The sequence below is a fragment of the Scleropages formosus genome, chromosome 14, assembly GCF_900964775.1.
Source record: "Scleropages formosus chromosome 14, fSclFor1.1, whole genome shotgun sequence".
Taxonomy (NCBI): Eukaryota; Metazoa; Chordata; class Actinopteri; order Osteoglossiformes; family Osteoglossidae; genus Scleropages; species Scleropages formosus.
This window is the reverse complement of record NC_041819.1, coordinates 9,748,765-9,767,039: the sequence shown is the minus strand read 5'-3', so window position 1 is coordinate 9,767,039 and position 18,275 is coordinate 9,748,765. Positions and strand designations below refer to the sequence as shown.

The 18,275-nt window shown below is 41.6% G+C and overlaps 2 protein-coding genes across 5 annotated transcripts; both read right to left on the bottom strand.

Moving 5' to 3' along the window:
* Window positions 1-444: 444 nt before the first annotated feature.
* On the bottom strand, window positions 445-5,743 carry zrsr2 (zinc finger (CCCH type), RNA-binding motif and serine/arginine rich 2). 3 transcript variants are annotated; one of them, XM_018729185.2, is made up of 11 exons: window positions 5,715-5,743; window positions 5,409-5,488; window positions 5,017-5,098; window positions 4,801-4,909; window positions 4,525-4,611; window positions 3,798-3,836; window positions 3,541-3,656; window positions 3,020-3,233; window positions 2,860-2,915; window positions 2,078-2,187; window positions 445-1,958 (listed from the first exon to the last, which is right to left on the bottom strand). In XM_018729185.2, exons 1-11 carry the CDS (start codon window positions 5,741-5,743, stop codon window positions 895-897), a joined length of 1,986 nt encoding a protein of 661 aa, XP_018584701.2. In that variant the 3' UTR covers window positions 445-894. The 3 variants fall into 3 exon arrangements, with proteins under 3 accessions (XP_018584701.2, XP_018584703.2, XP_018584704.2); XM_018729187.2 differs by having other exon boundaries at window positions 5,409-5,485; XM_018729188.2 differs by having other exon boundaries at window positions 5,409-5,485; window positions 5,721-5,743.
* Window positions 5,744-11,590: 5,847 nt separating this feature from the next.
* Window positions 11,591-18,201, bottom strand: LOC108920574 (synapse-associated protein 1-like). 2 transcript variants are annotated; one of them, XM_018729431.1, is made up of 9 exons: window positions 17,866-18,201; window positions 16,549-16,667; window positions 16,261-16,327; window positions 15,239-15,312; window positions 14,833-14,972; window positions 14,388-14,542; window positions 13,696-13,784; window positions 13,015-13,159; window positions 11,591-12,255 (listed from the first exon to the last, which is right to left on the bottom strand). In XM_018729431.1, exons 1-9 carry the CDS (start codon window positions 18,059-18,061, stop codon window positions 12,128-12,130), a joined length of 1,113 nt encoding a protein of 370 aa, XP_018584947.1. In that variant the 5' UTR covers window positions 18,062-18,201; the 3' UTR covers window positions 11,591-12,127. The 2 variants fall into 2 exon arrangements, with proteins under 2 accessions (XP_018584947.1, XP_018584948.1); XM_018729432.1 differs by having other exon boundaries at window positions 13,696-13,751; window positions 17,866-18,195.
* Between the last annotated feature and the right edge of the window lie 74 nt (window positions 18,202-18,275).

The following is an 18,275-nucleotide window of genomic DNA, read 5'->3' as shown; positions in this document are numbered from 1 at the left end:
GTATTAACAGCTAAATAACTCTTAAGTACCTTAAGACTGTAAGTTGCTTTGGAAAAACATCAGCTGAATGAATAAATATAGAGCCTCTGTGGGAGGAATTAAACCAAATGTTTTCTTAAATCTTCAGTGCATTACCAGAGGATGCATTACAAAATAATGACTTAATACTTGATGAAAATTTTGCATTTATGAGTTGCATGTTTGATACAAGCAATACTTAGCCTTTGGGCACTTAAAGCCTAAGCTTTGCACCCTCTCCTCCTCATCTTTTATTTATGAGTGTTTGCTCACCCGCAGATTAAAGTGAACGTCACACAGACTGCTAAAGGGAACTTAGGCTGTCCTGCCAAACTGGAAACCAGGGTTAGGGATTTGAGAAACGAGTGGCAGGGTCTGATAGAGGATAATTATACTGAAGCTGCAAAAAGACATGTTTTAGGGCATTAAGACAACCACTTTAATTAGAATTAATCTGTTTTTAAAGGCTGTTTATAAAACATAAGCAAATTAAGTGCCTTCTAAATCTGAATGACATTCGCTGTTCTGCCTTTATGTCCACTGCCTGCTGTGATATGGTGTCAGGACAGAGGTTAGTACTGGACATCCGTGAAAACGCAGTTCCAGTTGTAGACTTAAGCTGCTAGCGTAGAGATTAATTTGGTCCAGGCAAAGACATTTCAACAAATCAGTAGCATCAAGACTTTGTCACAATACATTTTGAATAATTCAGATAAAAACCACATATTGAAAATAAAACTACTTAAAACATTTATTTACATAATGTTATGCTAGTATGACAATGTTTAACAAAAGGGGATACAAAGTAACAACAGGAAGTGGTATTTAAAAACCAAGCACTGGAAAGTAGACTGAACACAAAGTAAAATTAAAGGCTCATCTCTGACACCATGAGGGCCTATCAGATACTGTTCTATCAGCTGTAACTAACTGACAGTCAACTTCATGGGGTATATCTTGGTGGGAGCTGAGTGGGCTGATGTTCTCCTGGCAAACATGAGGGCTGGTAGTTTGTGCTAGTTTGTTCTCCTGGGGGCTTCCTGTGTTCTCTGCATCCTGGATGTCCACAGTCTCTTCCTCGTGTTTTTTCAAATCATTTCCAGACTCTTTGCCTGAATCGGCTGAACTCTCACTGACTGATTTGCTTCTCTTTTTCTTTTTTTTCTTGCTCTTCTTCTTCTTACTCTTCTTGGAGTGTTTATGGTGTCTTGGGGAAGAATTGCCATTGGGTTTGGACGTATCTGGCTCCTTTGAGCTTCTACTCTCACTTCTCTTGCTCCTTTTTCTTAAGGAATCTTTGGTGTTGGCTGACTCCTTGCTTCCTTCGCTCATCTCTCCATTTCTGCTCCCATCTCTTTTCATTTCCCCACTCCTAGACCACTTGTTGAGCCTGTCCCTTGAAGAGGGATTCCTGTCCTTGCTGCGGCTCCTCTTCTCCTCTTTCCTGTCCTTCTTCTCGCGACTAAGGCTCCGACTCCTCCTCTCCTCCTTCCTCTCCCTCCTTTCACGGCTATGGCTCCGATTCCTCCTCTCCCGACTATGGCCCCGACTCCTCTCCTCTTTCCTCTCCCTCCTCTCGCGACTACGGCTCCGACTGCTCCTTTGCTTCCTCTTGTGGCTACAGATCCAACTCCTCTCCTCCTTCCTCTCTCTCCGTTCACGGCTATGGCTCCGACTCCTCCTCACCCTCCTCTCGCGGCTACGGCTCCTCCTCTCCCCATGTCGTCGCTGCGACTTGTCAGGGCTGTAGGTGCAGAACCTGCGGGATCGGTCTCTGCGTTCTGAGTACCTTTCAGAGTTCCAACCCATGAAAGTTCCTCCTCGGTCAGGTGATGTATTCAGGTCGCGATCTGCCTCCCAGAACTCATTGCCAGGGTTTCTGTACACATGCAGGAAGTTGCAGTGCTTCCCTTTGGGACACTTCCGCCTGTCAAACAATCCTAAAAAGTGCGACAAAATTTGCAGTTGAGAAGTAAACACAAAAAATAGGGGAAAACACCTAGAGCAAATAAATCCTCAATTTTCAAAATATTTCATTTGCCTCTTCTGGCCTGCCTACCACATATGGCTGTTTTCCACCTAGTGACCGGGGAGAATTCACACTGGAGCTGTCTACCAGCATACCAACGTCCATTGAACATCAAAAGGGCTTCCTTGCACTGCTCCTTCCTACAAAAACACATGTCAGAATGACGCACAGGACATATCAGCATCAACACAATTAAGCAAGAACTTGGTACACAATAAAAACAAAACAGACTACACATAAAACCAAAATAAACCATTCCTTGCTTTCTGTTCTTTAATATATAAAACAGTATCAAGCAGTCTTATTCTGCACAGACAAAGGAGAAAAAGCTTCAACAGTCACCTAAAATAATGTTGCAAGGGATTTTTCAAGCATGAAATGCTGCATCCATATATGCAAGAGGTCAACTCCATGACATATCGAAGCTACTGCCCCTTTGGTATAGCATCCACCAGACTAACAATTAATCCAGGGGTATCTCTCTCAGTCAAATGTATGCTACAACTGAGGCTTCCAGGACAAATAAATGCCCAATTTATCTTTTATTCCTGCCTAAGTTTATCAAACTTTAAAACTAACTATAATTGCTCATTTGGTGATATTTTAGTATAAACTGGTATGTTTCTGGTCTCAGGAATGCAGTTTTTTTTTTTAACCACTAAAACTAATGGTAGCAATGTCTTCAGTTTAAGAGAATTCACCTTATGAAAGGTTTTCCAAGGAAAAACTACCTTTGTAAAGCAGGAGAAGACTGTACAATAATTGTGAAAAACATTTTTTCTCCATTTCATTGATTGATTTGTTCAACTTACGTGTCATACTGAACATAGACATTTCCTCTCAAGTGTGGCTCAAAGTTGCAGCTAACCTAAGAAAAACAATGAGGTTTTTTAGCTTCATTTTCAGTGCATCAGTGCCATGAATTCCATCACCCTTAAACAATGATTGGTTTCCAACACCTCAATCTCTTACCTTGAACTGCACTACCTTTCCTGCAGTCCTGAATTCCGGAAGCACATCCTCATAGAAGTCCAAAAATTGTTGATATATTTCTTCTTCGCTGTACTCTAAACTGGCATCTGTGTCGTAGTCATCCCGTCTGCTCTGCTCCATACCAAAGGTAATGAACATCCCCCTGATCATCAAAGTGGTGCTGCACGTTGGGTGAACATGCTTACGCGAGCACCTGATCCAAAACGGAGTGTGTCAAGGGAAAGAGGTAGAAAGCATTTTAGACCAGGAGATCTGACACTTGTGCTTCAGCAGCGACACATCTGTTCTTGAATTTCCTGTTTAAATTCCATATAGTCATAAAAACCATCAGAACTATGAATGCTGTCATATGTATACTTGTCTTCTGCAGAGGATACAACATCTATTGTAAAGTATTTTCAGTAGTTGCGGTATGTACTACCTCACAAGCACCAAATAAGGCCACTTTGTTTGAATAATTAAGAAATATAATTTTAAAAAGGGAAATGAAATTAACAAACCTTTCTCCAAATCTACAAGCTCCAGTCTTCAGGAAGAAAGGACAGTTGGCCTTATCTTTCTCTGTCCCATAGTCAACAGGGGCTTCAGGGTTCTTCCAAGGTTCACCATTCTCTAACTAATCAAAGAAGTAAAAGGCAAATTACACAGAAATCAAGTAATTTATTTCCACACTTCAGCCTGGAAGAATTTAAAAACCGCCAGTGTAGTGGTTATAATTGTAAACAATTCTGTCTATTACTATATATATGATGGGTACCTGGCTCTCAGCTTGGTCCAGCATTCTCTGTACAGCTTCCTATAAATGGTGTAAACACAGGACTGGTGAAAAACCTGCAGTTGGACAGCTGATATCTGTTAGTGTTAGTTAAGAACACATTTTATGTAGACAAAACAGCATGAGCAGGATGAGCACCCCCTCTTTCCACATATGCAAAGGAAACATTAAATTGACACAAACATGCAGACATATTTCCTGACTTGACGCTGGTGTTTAAACAAATAATTTAACGAAACTCAGAACAAAAACCAATTTTTTCTGGCTTTCAGATTGTTGACTGATCACTTTAGCACATAAGATCTCCACAAAAAAGATACATTCTTCTCCTGTGGCAACAGGTAACTGCAGGATTGTCACTCTTTGCGTGTATCTTAGTTAAGGAAAGCAACAACACAGCAAACATCTAACAGAGAAAGCACACTAAAACTAGGGCAGTTAGAAAAAAATATAAACAAAAAGCTTTAAATGTTTGAAAACAGCTGTAAACGTAGGATTCAATTCCAGAAAGAGCAGGCTATGGTGTCCAACATCCAGTTCATATGTATAATTTTGACTAAGACCAAAATCAATTTTTTCTATAGACACACACAGAGTATACAAAACCAATCTAAATGAAGACAATGAACGACCGCTTGTTACACAAATCATTGATCTAACAAAGAGGATATGTTGCTTCTTATGGCTATCCTCCTACTGCATGGATCACCTCTCTCTCTCTCTTCTCCTGCTGCTTCTGCTCCCTTTCTTCTTGCTCTTTCCTCTGTCGTGCCTCCCATTCCTCCTTTATTCTTTTCTGCAAAAATGAGAAAAAAATGAGCAGATGTTAACATGTGCAGCTGATTACGATCGTACAGCATAACAGTAAAGAGAACCGCTCCAGGAGAGGCGAGGGTACTGTAACTAACGAAGGCCTCCGTGGTACCGATGAGGGAGAGCAGCCCTTCCCCAGGAGTCCTCAAGCGCTCCCTCAGCATTTCCTCACCTCCTCTTCCTCTTTCTTCCTCCTCGCTGCCTCTTCCCGCTCTTTTTTGACCTGGAACTCCTCCTGGGCCACTCGCTCCCGCTCCAGCCACTCCAAGTGAAGTCGCTGACTGAAAGACACACCAACGCATCAGCTGCCAGCCTTACGCAAACCAGCTCGGCTGCATATGCAGGAATCCATTTCCGAGGTGTGCTTGAAAATCAGGAGCCCACGTACCGCTCCTCTTCAGCTTTCCTCTCCTCCTCCTCCTCACATTCTTCCTGCGACTGGTGCTCTTCTCCATTTTCTTCCTGTAATTCTACAAAATATTGACATAGAGACACGTTAACAACCCCAAATTTTCACTGCAGAACAGGCTAAGGCAGCGGGACTCAGTGGGTGGCACTGCAGGCTGTTCTGTAGTGTGGAGGAGTATGCTGGTTCGAATCCCGCCCTGCTGTTTCATACCTGATCAAGGCGCTAAACCTTCATTTAATACAGTAAGGATACGCTGCTGAACGAACGGAAATGTAAGACGTTACGTAGTCCGTTGCGACAAGACGCCACGAACACAAACAAAGCGCTAATAATATTGAATTCAATATCAGTAATAATCAGTGGCCTCCTACCCGCGTCTCGGAGCCTTGCGAGCGCTTGCCGCCGTTTCTTCCTCCTTTGCTTTTGGAGAGCCGCGCGCCGCTGCTTCCTGCTGCACACGGAGGACATGATGAGAAACACAGCACTGCAGGCTGCAGCAGCGCTCGATTAGCTTAGCCGCGCGTCGGCTGTACTGCCTAGTATTGCAAATTAGTGACTCCGCCTGCAGCGTTTGTGAACACATACACTAACACTACTCCCTTGAAAAAAAACATAGAATCTATACACATCCATACTAGACGACTAACTCTCTTAATAGTTTGTACTTTAAAACTGACCCAGACCCTGGCTCTGCCGGCGCCGCCATTTTGTGTCGTATGTCGTCAGAAGTTTGTCGTACCAAAGCAATAGAGCAGTTCTGGCGTTATTTAACAAAAACAACTAAGAATGACGGAAGCATTAATAAAATCTATTACTAATAATATGCTATATTAATAAAGCTGTAAAATTGCATGTTAAATGCTAATGTTTTTACTGGGATTCTGTAAAATCATTAAAATATTTCTGTTATGTTTTGCAGCCTTCGTCCGACATATATAAATAAACAGCAGAGATAACAGCTCTGATGCGAAATTTATTGAAATTTTTCGAACAGAACATAATTCTTTTCGAGCCAAGCGTGTCATGGCGCATGCGCAGTCCACGCGTTCAGGCTCGCTAAAGCAATAGGGAAGAAAACGGTTAAGCGAAAAAACTTTTTTAAAAAATGTGTGAAAAAAAACTTTTTCGTGCATCCCGTGCACCCTTTCTGTGCAAAAGTGCGGATAAAGAAGTTACAATAAATACATCTTATTTCCCCTCACATATAGTCTTTCAAGAGGACAAAGATATTGTTAGCCTTGGCTTCTTGTCATTTTATTTTGGCCTATATTTTTACTTACCTCAGTCTACTTATGTATAATGTTATCGTAATCTAAGACTGAGTGAGACAGCTATATACTGTATGTTCAGTGATGGAGGCACACGGCCCTGTCTGTGTATAGTAAAGTCCAGTGTAATACAAAGCTTGACCACATGGCCACTGGCGTTTCCAAAAGCTGCTGAACTGTGGATGACCTTCCTTGACAAGGTTTACCTGGATCACAGTCTATGAAGTGTTTAGGCGAGTCACAGACTATATGTATTTAAATTGTTATGTTATATAATACACTTTTTAAGAAGGATAATTTCATGCAAAGTTCCATTTCCCATTTTTTTCATAAAATTCTGTGGTAACTTCCTCGCCTTTCATTAATTTACATGAATTATGTGAATTCCAGAAGAGACGAAGATGACCATCAAAGGGCTCCGGAACAATAAGGTGGCTGGACTCGATGAGTTCAACCCAGAGCTCCTGAAAGCGGGTGGTCAGCCCCTGGCTGTACAGCTGACCTGCCTATTCAACATCTGCTGGCGCCAGGGGAAAGTCCCCGAGGATTGGAGAAAAGGCGTCATTGTTCGGCTCCCCAAGAAAGGCAATGTCACCGACTGCGCAAATTGGCGAGGCATCACGCTCCTTTCGGTTCCAGGGAAGGCTTTCTGCGCTGTTCTTTTACATTGTCTGCGCCATGCCATCGACCAACGGCTGCGAGAAGAGCAGGCGGGTTTCCGTAATAGCCGTTCCTGCTGCAGGCAGATCTTCACCCTACGAAATATCATCAAGCAATGTGTTGAATATCGCCATGCAATTTATATTAACTTTATCGACTTCTAAAAGGCATTCGATAGTATCCATTAAGACTCGTTGTGAGCGATTCTTCGGGTCTATGGCGTCCCAGAAGCCTTCGTCACCGTCTTTAAGAATCTGTATCTTAACTCCTCATGCTGCGTAAGGACCGACGCAGGGCACACAGCTTTTTTCGAGATCACTACCGGCGTCCGCCAGGGCTGCATCCTTTCACTGATCCTCTTTCTCGTCGCCCTCGACTTTGTCATGAAGAAGGCAACAGCGTACATTGGAGCAGGCATCCCTTGGATGGATCAAGATCGCTTGAAAAAACCTAGATTTTGCCGACGACGTGGCCCTGCTTGCCGAGGACGAAACCCAGCTCCAAAACGCAACCGAGAGATTCGGCCACAAAGCCAGTAAGATCGGCCTGCGTATCAGCTTGGAAAAATCGAAGCTCGTGAAGACCGGACCCGTAGGCGTGCCAGCCAACATCACCGTTGATGCGACACGACTGGAGACAGTGGAGAAATTCAGCTACTTGGGGAGCATCATTTGTCACGATGGGAACACTTCGGGAACACTTCGGCTGTGTTCCATCGTCTCCAGCACATCTGGATGTCAACTTCAGTCTCCCTCAAGATTAAGTTACGACTATACGTCTCCATTGTTGTCCCGACCACAATCTACGCATGCGAAACGTGGAAGCTAACGGTGAACACTGTTCGCAGGATAAGCGCATTCCACCACCGATGTCTCTGGCGGATTCTCAAGATCCGGTACCTCGACCGCATCACCAACAAAGAAGTCTTGCACCGGGGAAATTCCAGCAGCCTTCAAGTTACAATCACACAACGACGACTCAGGCTAGCAGGGCATATTCTACAAATGCAACGACATCGTATTCCCTGGGTGGCAATGCACTGGTGCCCCCCGGAGGCCAGGCATGGCCGGGGCTGTCCCCGCACCACCTGGCTCCGAACCTTCATCAACGATCTTAAGTTTGCTGGCATATCCTGGAACGAAGCTGAAGCGCTGGCAGGGGAACGGAAGCGGTGGAGAGACTTCGTTGCCCGATGTGCCCAGCATCATGGGAGGATCTAAGACTAAGACTAAGATGTGAATTCCTCTTCAGATGACCTCTTCATTCTCTCTCATTAACATATGAATCGCACATTAAAACACATGACCAGATAAACAATTCTACAAAATGCTTTACTGAAAATATACCAGTACATTTTTACAATGTCTTAAAAGGAAACATGACCCCAGGTCTTCCATCCAGTGTAATTTTCCTGAGGTACACTTCTTGTATAACCTGAGGATCAAGCACATGACATCGCAGAAGAACTGATATTTATCATTCAGCATCCTTGCTGAAATGGATTGTTGGTAACAGAGCTGACTATAGAAGTAGAATTCATATTTATACAGTACAAATGTTAAATACGTTCTTGTATCTGCACACAGCCTACCTTATATGAAATGGAATCTCAAAATATTAGCACATATTAAGTGAACACTGAATTATAGTAACAGCTATCAGCGGTTCTCACCAACTGTTCTATCTGCAGCAGGCCCCGATTGCTGTATTTAGTACACCAGAACATCATTTCCTTCTCCAGCTTCTTCATCTAAGATTCAGTTTGTCCAGTGCCATTGTTTTCACTGGTTCATATTACATAAATAGCTGGCTATAGAGTATAGAACTGATGAAAAGCCCCTGCCGTGCTCACATGCCATATTCATCTAATGAACTTTGAGTAAGAAACCAACTCTTCGTCCAAATTAAATTCGCAAATAGGGCACCAACTGTTTTGCTGAAACACCTGTAAATATATACACCAACAAAAAGTAATGACAGAACTTGGCTAAAAATTACATTTCTTAGCGTTAGGGTTAGGGTTAGTACACTGGCCATACATGGCATTGTCTGAAAAGCATATCTACAATATGAGTCCACCTCCCTGGGCTCATATTATTCGGATAGAGCCTGTCTGCCGGCTCCACTTTCTCCTGTTGTAGTTTCTATATTTTGTGGTGTGTCAAGATGTGTCCATTTGCATCTCTAATTCATTGAGTATCATCTAAAAAATGTAGGGTGACTTCCTTGCACTTTTCATCTTACTCGTGAGACCTCTAGGTGTTCTCCTACATGAGACAGGGAACATACACCCTATTTTATGCGCCAGGAATTAATGCAGGAAGTACAACATACACACACACACATTTTCAGAACCGCTTGTCCCAGACGGGGTCACGGGGAACCGGAGCCTACCCGGCAACACAGGGCGTAAGGCCGGAGGGGGAGGGGACACACCCAGGACGGGACGCCAGTCCGTCACAAGGCACCCCAAGTGGGACTCGAACCCCAGACCCACCGGACAGCAGGACTGTGGGCCAACCCACTGCACCACCGCACCCCCTAACCGCTTGTCCCATACGGGGTCACGGGGAACCGGAGCCTAACCCGGCAACACAGGGCGCAAGGCTGGAGGGGGAGGGGACACACCCAGGACGGGACGCCAGTCCGTCGCAAGGCACCCCAAGCGGGACTCGAACCCCAGACCCACCCGAGAGCAGGACTGCGGTCCAACCCACTGCGCCACCGCACCCCCTTCGCACAACATACAATGGTAACTAAATGAGAACAATTTTAGCAATGTGTGCTTCAACCTGAAGGGTTTTACTGTGGTGCTGTAGCCCTCTGCAAAGGGTCTCCAGCTTGCTGTGGGCCAGGACAGCTTTGTTGTGTTCACCTTGCAAGTGGATCTTCAGCGTGATTATTTGTGAATGCTTCTTCTGCATTCTCTTCACCTGCTTCGGCATGTAGCGACTCTCCTCCAGCTGCCAGAAAACAGGCAAGCGGATGTACAATTGGAACTACTGAGTAAAACTTGTTGTAAGCTGTGAAAAACATCTGCCAAGAACAAACAATATGTTTTCACATATAAAAAATCATACCCAAACTGTGAAATCTAGTATCATGAAAGTGTCAAACTCAAAAAGGCAATTTCAGCCTTGACACTAACTGTACTGTCTGTAGTACTGTATGGAAAATATATACAGTAGCACCTTAATCTTATACTCAGCATGTCTGCAGACTTCTTACAGAGAACATCCAGTTTTTCCTCAGGGGTGGCCAACATGCTCAAAGCTTGCATAAGTACAAGAACTTTGTGCACTATACAAATTTCAGAGACAAGAAATTTATTTCTCATCTGAATGTAATCCAATATGAGATGAGAAAAATACTGAAAAAGTTGACACTTTTCCACTGGTCTAATTTTATTCCTCTAGTAACTCATGTTGCTGCAGTAATTTTGGTATAAATTAAAGAGATTCAAGAGATTCAAATGAAATACAAATATAACTAATTTATAATATAATATAATATAATAAAATATAATACACACACACACACACACACACATTTTCAGAACTGCTTGTCCCATACGGGGTCACAGGGAACCGGAGCCTACCCGGCAACAGAGGGCGTAAGGCCAGAGGGGGAAGGGGATACACCCAGGACGGGACGCCAGATATAACTAAGTTATACAAATCTATTCTATGTATAACAATGGAACACAGCTGCCAATATGTTATTACAATGTGTTATTATTATTGTTGCCCAGTTCTTTCTTGTCGTTGTGACTTTCAAGATCATCTCCATTTGGTGGATTATCATGTCCAGCGGTCCTCTCACTGTGGTCCTCAGTGCAGCAACAGACAGGATGTTCCTCAGGTACTCTACTTCAGCAGAAGTCACTCTTCAAAAGCCTTGGCGTTGACATTTCTGCTCCACATGATGCAGTGGCCTCTGTGATCTGCCTCCAAAACTGATGCATAAGGAAACAGTGAGGGCACCTTTAAAATCCCTCCTTGACATGACATGCAGTCCAGGAGAATTGGTGATGCTGAACTGCCCAAAGTGTGTGAATGGGTGAGTGACTGTGTATATGTGTGTGGAGGGGGTTAAAGCATGACTGGTTTAGTCCTCATTTCTGTGTAACTGACAAATAACAACAGGGTCCCACAATGGTATACTGCACAGCTTGAGTTCCAGAGCCCACATGCTTTTTGTACACACTTGCCCATGTCAAAAGCTTGCCGCCTGTTTGTGACTGTCCTGCAGTAGACACAGCAGGCACAATACATAAGAGGCGGATCGCGCAACTGCACAGATTACCTGTGTGCTCCCTGCGACTAGCGTGAGCCTCCCGCCATGTTGTGATGGAAGCATGAGAGATGGGGACTCCGGGCCCACGACAGATCTTGTTGCCCGTGGTTTCATTTTTTAACAGAAGTTAGATCTGCAGGTATGTTTGTAAGATCCTCTACCTAACACAAAGCACACTGTAACCACCTATTTTCAGTAGACATATGAAGCAATAATATGACTTCCTTGCATTTAGTATGTATTGTACATTGTGTAATTTATACATCTAATTTTTTCTTTTACTGGATATATAGTGTCATTGGTTTCTTTTATTTAGAAGTGAAATTAAAAGTAGTTATTTTCTTTTATTTAGATGACATTTGTCAAGAGCAGTTACAATGATAATATTTACAATGAATTACGCACTCATACTTCAAGGTGTTCTTCATTGATTCCTTGTAAGTGCCTTGATCAAGAGTAGGACAGCATAAGTGGGATTAAAACAAGGAATCCTCAGGCTACAAGGTGACAGAAATACTACCTGCTGCCTCCAAGATTGTTGTTAATCATAGTTTACTTGTAGTTTACAAACCACATCACATTGTTTGCATATCAGCATAATCCATACAGCACTGGATGGCATTCTGAATGAGCCACTACATTATGTATATAAGGGCAAGAAGCCATTTAGACTGATACATGAAATGTCCACTTGACTTTTTCATCTCAAAAGTGAGACTTGGTTTCATGTATATCAAAATCTCTCTCCAAATGTCACTGCATGTTTACAGAAGGCAGGTTGACTGCAGATATCCCATAGCTGATGACTGTCTTCAGTTCTTCATCAGTTTTGGGAAATTAAGGTTGAGGATCCAAACACAGACAGCCTAACAGTCTGCCTTCAGCATTTCCTCAATCTCTCTGTCCCAGCTGTCATCCGTGCTTTGAAAGTCAGTCACAACTTCATACTTGTCCAGCTCCTGCTGCAGCTCTCTCTCCCAATCTGCAGTCTCTCCTGGAAGATAAAAAGCATCCAGACTTAAGACTCCACATTCATGCATTCAGATAACTGGTTTAAGTGAACCTCAATTTGAATTTGTAAATGTATAAACTAAATGGCCTATAATATTTTCAGGACTAATCCAGGACTAATCCATTAGATGGCTTCAGAGCAGAAACATGCCTCAAGCTTTTGTGCTCAAGATCAGTCTATGTGATGTGTCATTGTTGTCATGGTAGCCTAGATGTCAGATGAATGAATTGAGCGAAGGAGGCTGAAAAATAGCTTAAGTTAGAATCGTGAAGAAACACTTCTCCTTCTCAGAAAATAAAGAGCAAGTGAGTGCAATTTTAAACATATCTATGATAATGTATGAAACATGGCATTAAAGGTACAGCTAATAAACAGTGAAAATGAAAGAGTGAAATATATGAGGTGTAGAAGACTTTGGACAGTGTTAAAATGTTATTTTAATTTACTTGTTCATAGAGAGAGGGGGTTGGACCCAAGCTGTCAATATTACAGTAGAGATAAACAAATATTTTTCACAGTAAACCAATTTTATTGCTAATGTAAACTGGAAATTTCCACTGCCTTGCATCTCTGCTGTGCTCAATGCCATCTATTTCAAAATCATTTTGAATTTAAACTGACAAATAACTGAAACCCCCTTCTTCAAAGACAATTTTAATATGCAAAATATCTTTTACTAATATTTTTGAACTGCCAGTAGCAGGCTTGGTGTCTGCAGTACTTTTAATGGTGAGTACTAACTCTTCATATAGGCTACTGTATCCTTCTTGTCCAGGACTAGTTGCTCCATGTCCTTCTGCAGGTCCTCCTGATTGATGCTGCATAGGTCAAAGGTATCGCTCACAAATTCAGACATGCCAGGGCTAGTTGAGATGCTCTCATCCAGCTGTCAGAGAAAGGACTTGTCATTAGTACCACTATTCACAAATTTCCAATAATTCGAACAATGCCAGCCTCAGGAAACAAGTTACAGCATTCTCTCAACATATTCCCTTTTCATTCACAGCATTTATAGTGAATGGCACAAGTAAAAAAATATGTACATTTAGTACTGCAATAATATGAAAAACCAATCAGCCTAGTAAAACCCCAAAAACTTTTTTAAAATGGGAAATGTCATTAGTATCACCAGCACAATTTTGCATATAAATATGTAAGCTGGAAACAAATATGAAATAGACAGGTTATTACACTGACCATAATATAAAATTCTTTCTGTTTCAGTATAACATTTTCTTAGACCTTAATGATATACTTCAGGAATCTTTGTAGTTAACAAACTTACACTACACTTACTGTTCAACTAGCTATATTACAAACTAAAATCAGATCAGAGACATGGGACTGTAAAATACATTCATCCAGTTTAGTGCTTATGCCATTCTCACTATACATATTACTGCACACATAGTATTTCCTTACCTCACTGGCATTCTGGCTGTGAGTGGTCATGGGAGGTATTCTCAGTCCAATGTTTTCTGCATTGTAGAAATTATTCAAAACTTTTAAACCTTGGTAAAAAAAGCTATATAGTTAGAAATATCTGCCCCATACATAATATAATAATGTTAAGCAAATAACTACCAATGAGTTGTAAATCTGGAATTAATGGACATTTACATAATGTTTTAAAGGAGAACTTTTTACGCATTCATATATGGCTCTTGCAACAGTACAAACAATTTAACACTTCATGAGTTTTTCGAATAGACCTTTTCATGAGGTACATATACAGTAATGAGGGAAAGTGTTGGTACATCTGTGCAGCCTGGACAATACTTGTATGGGGCAAAAGCAGCAGAAGAGTCAAAGCAAACACTACCCCACAAGTGTACATCTCTGGGAACTGATGCAGAAGAGCTGGGTAGACATGTCAACCAGCATGTGATGTAAACATGTCAGACATTTTTAACCAAATGCCCCGTGAAAAAATTAGTTTCCAACAAGTGAATTCACACTTTTCACAGGTACTGTATGATTTTTCAGTGGGATTAATTTGCAACTGTGAAAGTCAACAACATGTAAGCAGAACACTTCCATCTCAAAATATCCCGTTCTTCTGCCAGACCTGATTACTATTTACACTGGACACGGGTCATAATGACGCATGGTACCTGTGAGGACAATGCCATCCAAATTGGTGTCCTTTCTCCCTGCCTTCTCTCTTCTGGTGGCTTCCTGCTGAGCGGCTAGTTCACTGAGTTGAGCAGACTGCTTGATCAGAGAGATGCGGTAGAAATAATTCCTCCAGAAAACATCTTCCTTCACACTGAAATTAACAGCCAATTAGTTCACCATTAATAATGTCCCAGTATGGGACAGCTGAAAAGAGGGCAAACACTTATTTTTCTGTTTCTTCTGATTTTTTGAAACAGAACAAACACACAAAGCAATATTACAAAGATAACTAAACAAATGAGCTCTCTTTCCTGAGCTCTTTCTGTGCACTTAAATGATGTCACCTTGTCTTAAAGTACGTAAACTGGAAGTTGTATGTATGTAAGAGGAATACAAAAGCGAGAATGTGATGGCCAAACTGCAATTCAGAGGAACACTCACTGCTTAGGAACAAGATCAAAGCGCATCATCCTGAGCAGCTGATCCTCCTGCAGCATCACCAGTGCCACAGGGTACATCTGGTCAAGGTCAAAGTGGAACGGAATTCCAGCAGGGGGGTCCCGCAGGAAGTTCCTTCTGTCCTAAAATAACAAAGCAACTTGAATTTCTAAAAGAAGATTTCATGCTAGTTAAAAAAAACACCATATGTCATTTAATTCCCTCAAATGTGGTCAGAATATGCTTGTGATGGACTGACACACCATCCGGGGTATACCCCCTTCCGCCTGAGCCCAATATTTCCAGGATATACTCCAGTCCACTGCGACCCTGCTCAGGACATGTGGTTACTGAAATGGGATAGGTGTATGATCAGAATATATTGAAGAAAACTGTCATCACTACTCACAGCAGATAAAGCCAGAATCTGTTGCTGAATGGTCTCTTCATCATTAGTTCCCACCCATGGTGGCACTGCTGCACCTGAAAATACAAGGCAAACAAACATGAATAAATCATTATTGGCTTGTGGTGATGTTAAAGCTCATTATACATCGAAGTCATACAGATATCAAGTCAGTTTCTACTAGTTTAATTCTATAAGAGTTTCATTTTGTCATTTGTTTCTGTTCATGGCTAATAGGTTGAATTTGTGTTTTACCTCCAGCTGCAGTGTCCTTGAGCAAGGTACTTACCCTAAATTGCTCCAGTAAAATTACCCAACTGTATAAATGGATAAATAATTGTAAGTAGCTTAACACTGTAAGTTGCTTTGGAGAAAAGGATGTGTTAAATTAATATATATAAATATGTAACTGCCATTGTGTACTTCACCTAATACTAGGATGAGATTTCAAGTCTCATAGTAAAAGTCCCATGCAACAATATCTGCTACAACAGCTTATTAAAACACACAGCCTTTTTTAATACTATGGGCTTTTGATTGAGTACCATGGCATTTTTTGCTTTTATGATGCCATTCTACTTCCACAACAGGTGGATAAAGAATTAACATAAAAACAAGGAAAAAGAGTGTGGGCCATACAATTACTAAAAAAGAAAGCTATTTGTCCGTACTGCATTATTTAATCCAATATAACAAGACACTCTGTGGGTAGTGCAGCTGCTGCACATCTTTCAGGCTGTGGTAGAAGCTGATATAAGGACAACGTAATAAAAATGTTAAAAAGTTACAACAGCAAAAGTGTGTTCTTTAAAAACAGGTAAGACACTTCCAGTGCTTCCCTGTGTTTCCTCTCTTGCAAAAAATATGTCATGCAAAAAATTACTTTTTTTGTATTTTATTTTAGGTGACATTTTCTATCTAGCAACTCTTTATTTTGCCTGTGAAAAATAATGGTAATTTGACCCTCTCAAAACTGGAATAATTTCATGGTATGGTGTAAATTTTAATAATAATAATACACTCACTTGTTGTTCTTGATTTCTTTTCCTCAACAAATCTTTTCTGTTCTTTCTGGAAATCTCCAAGAATTGTCTGGGGAAATGATTTTGATCACAGAAAACTGACTGTTCAGAAAGACTTCCTTTTAAAAAAAAAATGTTATACTGCATATTGGTTACTTTCAGCAGCATTGAATGATTCAAAATTAAGAGAAGAAAAGATTTAAAAATGAAAAGCTTAAACATTCCAAATCATGTGTCAATACTCATTCTGATTTTATCCACAAATTGACAGTAAAAATGTGGCATTTTTACCTTATCAATAATATTATCGATATTCTCTGTATCCACACTTTTCTTGAAGGTCTGTGCCGTTTCTGTGACCGACTCCACTATCCTTTTTGTAGCGTTACTTGCAAAATCATATACGTAACCTAAAGAGATAGTGGTGATTAACTTTAAAATTATAAATTAAAATTAATTTGAAACTATTAATTCAACACAATGTCTCAATTAAATAGTGTAAATAGACAACAAAAGACGAAGACATGATAATTCAATTCACACAACATGAGCACATAAAACGAGTATTGTTTTACAGAGGTTTATTTTTTCCTTAAAAAAAATACTAATTAGTGTGATAGTGAATTACACTGACACAGTGGAACGGAGTTTTTGAAGGGACAGCTGGTAGTGTAGTGGTTACAGCTACTGCCTTTAGATCCAAAGCTTGCAGGTTTAATCCCCACCTCTGGCTGTAGTACCCTCAAGCAAGGTACTTACCCTAAATTACTCCAGTAAAATTACCCAGCTGTATAAATGGGTAAATACTTGTAACCTTAACATTGTAAGTCACTTTGGAGAAAAGTGTTAGCTAAAAAGGAGTAAATCTGAACATTTTTCACTTAATTTGTTTTACATATTTTCTTCTCTAATCTGGGTAACACAGAAATTTGACGGTGAACACAGGATGAGCAATGTTGCATTTGCTTATGTCATAAGTCGTCAACAACTGCCATGTTTATGATTTAATTTCTACTTTCATTAGTCTCAGAAAGTTTTATTTTTAATGCAGCCAGACATCATTAAAAATAATATATACACATATATAATTATATAATGTATATATGCATTGTGCACGTTTTTGCAAAGGTAAACCTGTCTGTTAGTGAGCTGATAATAATGGTCACTTTTCAGTTATGAACAGAACGAGTTACGAACAGACTTCCGCTCTGTGTCCGTTAAGTGGAGTCGTCACTGTCAAAAGGCCGTTCAAAGTTAGTTAACAGACTGCAGAAAAGGTAAACATATCCGCGGTAGCTCTTTAAAAGCAAGTTCAAGTTTTATCTGTCACATACACAACCTAAGTACGACGGACGTGCAAGTGAAATGTTTTCCCGACTGTCCGAGATGAATATGCATATGCAAGCAGAAATTAGGAACATAATGTAGGAACGAGGAATAAATATATGAATAGGAAAGAATAAATAAATAATAAAATAAAGAAGGAGCAGCTGGAATGGCAGTTTATTTACTCCACAAACTACCAATCCGTCACAAATCCATGCAGAGTTACTGTCTGAGGCAACGCTGCTACTTCGCAAGCCGCACGAGCCCAGACTGCTGTCCTACCGCCCAGAGCGCGGGTCCAAGGAGCGGCGTCGAAGCGCGCAGTGTACGCTGTGTATCCGTGCGCGCTCCCCGCCTCTGTCTTCACGCCGCTTCCTTCAGTGTCTCCAGCTCCCTCCGCCGCCGCCGCCTCCTCCTCCTCCTCCTCTCTGTATCCAGGCGCCCTGCTTCCCAGCCACGAGCCCCACACCTGAAACATGGTGTCGACACGCGACGCTACTGTTCAGATACAGCATTAACACGGAGCGAGGATCGTTCCTCCATCGCCCGTCAGCCCTCACTCATCATGACAGCGATGGAGGAACGCGCTTCCTGCTCCCATTTCCGCGTGCGGCACTCACTTCCTCGGCCGCGCGTGCAACAAGCGTGTGCCTCCGCGCGACCCCTGCCGACCGACGGCCCCAACCACACCT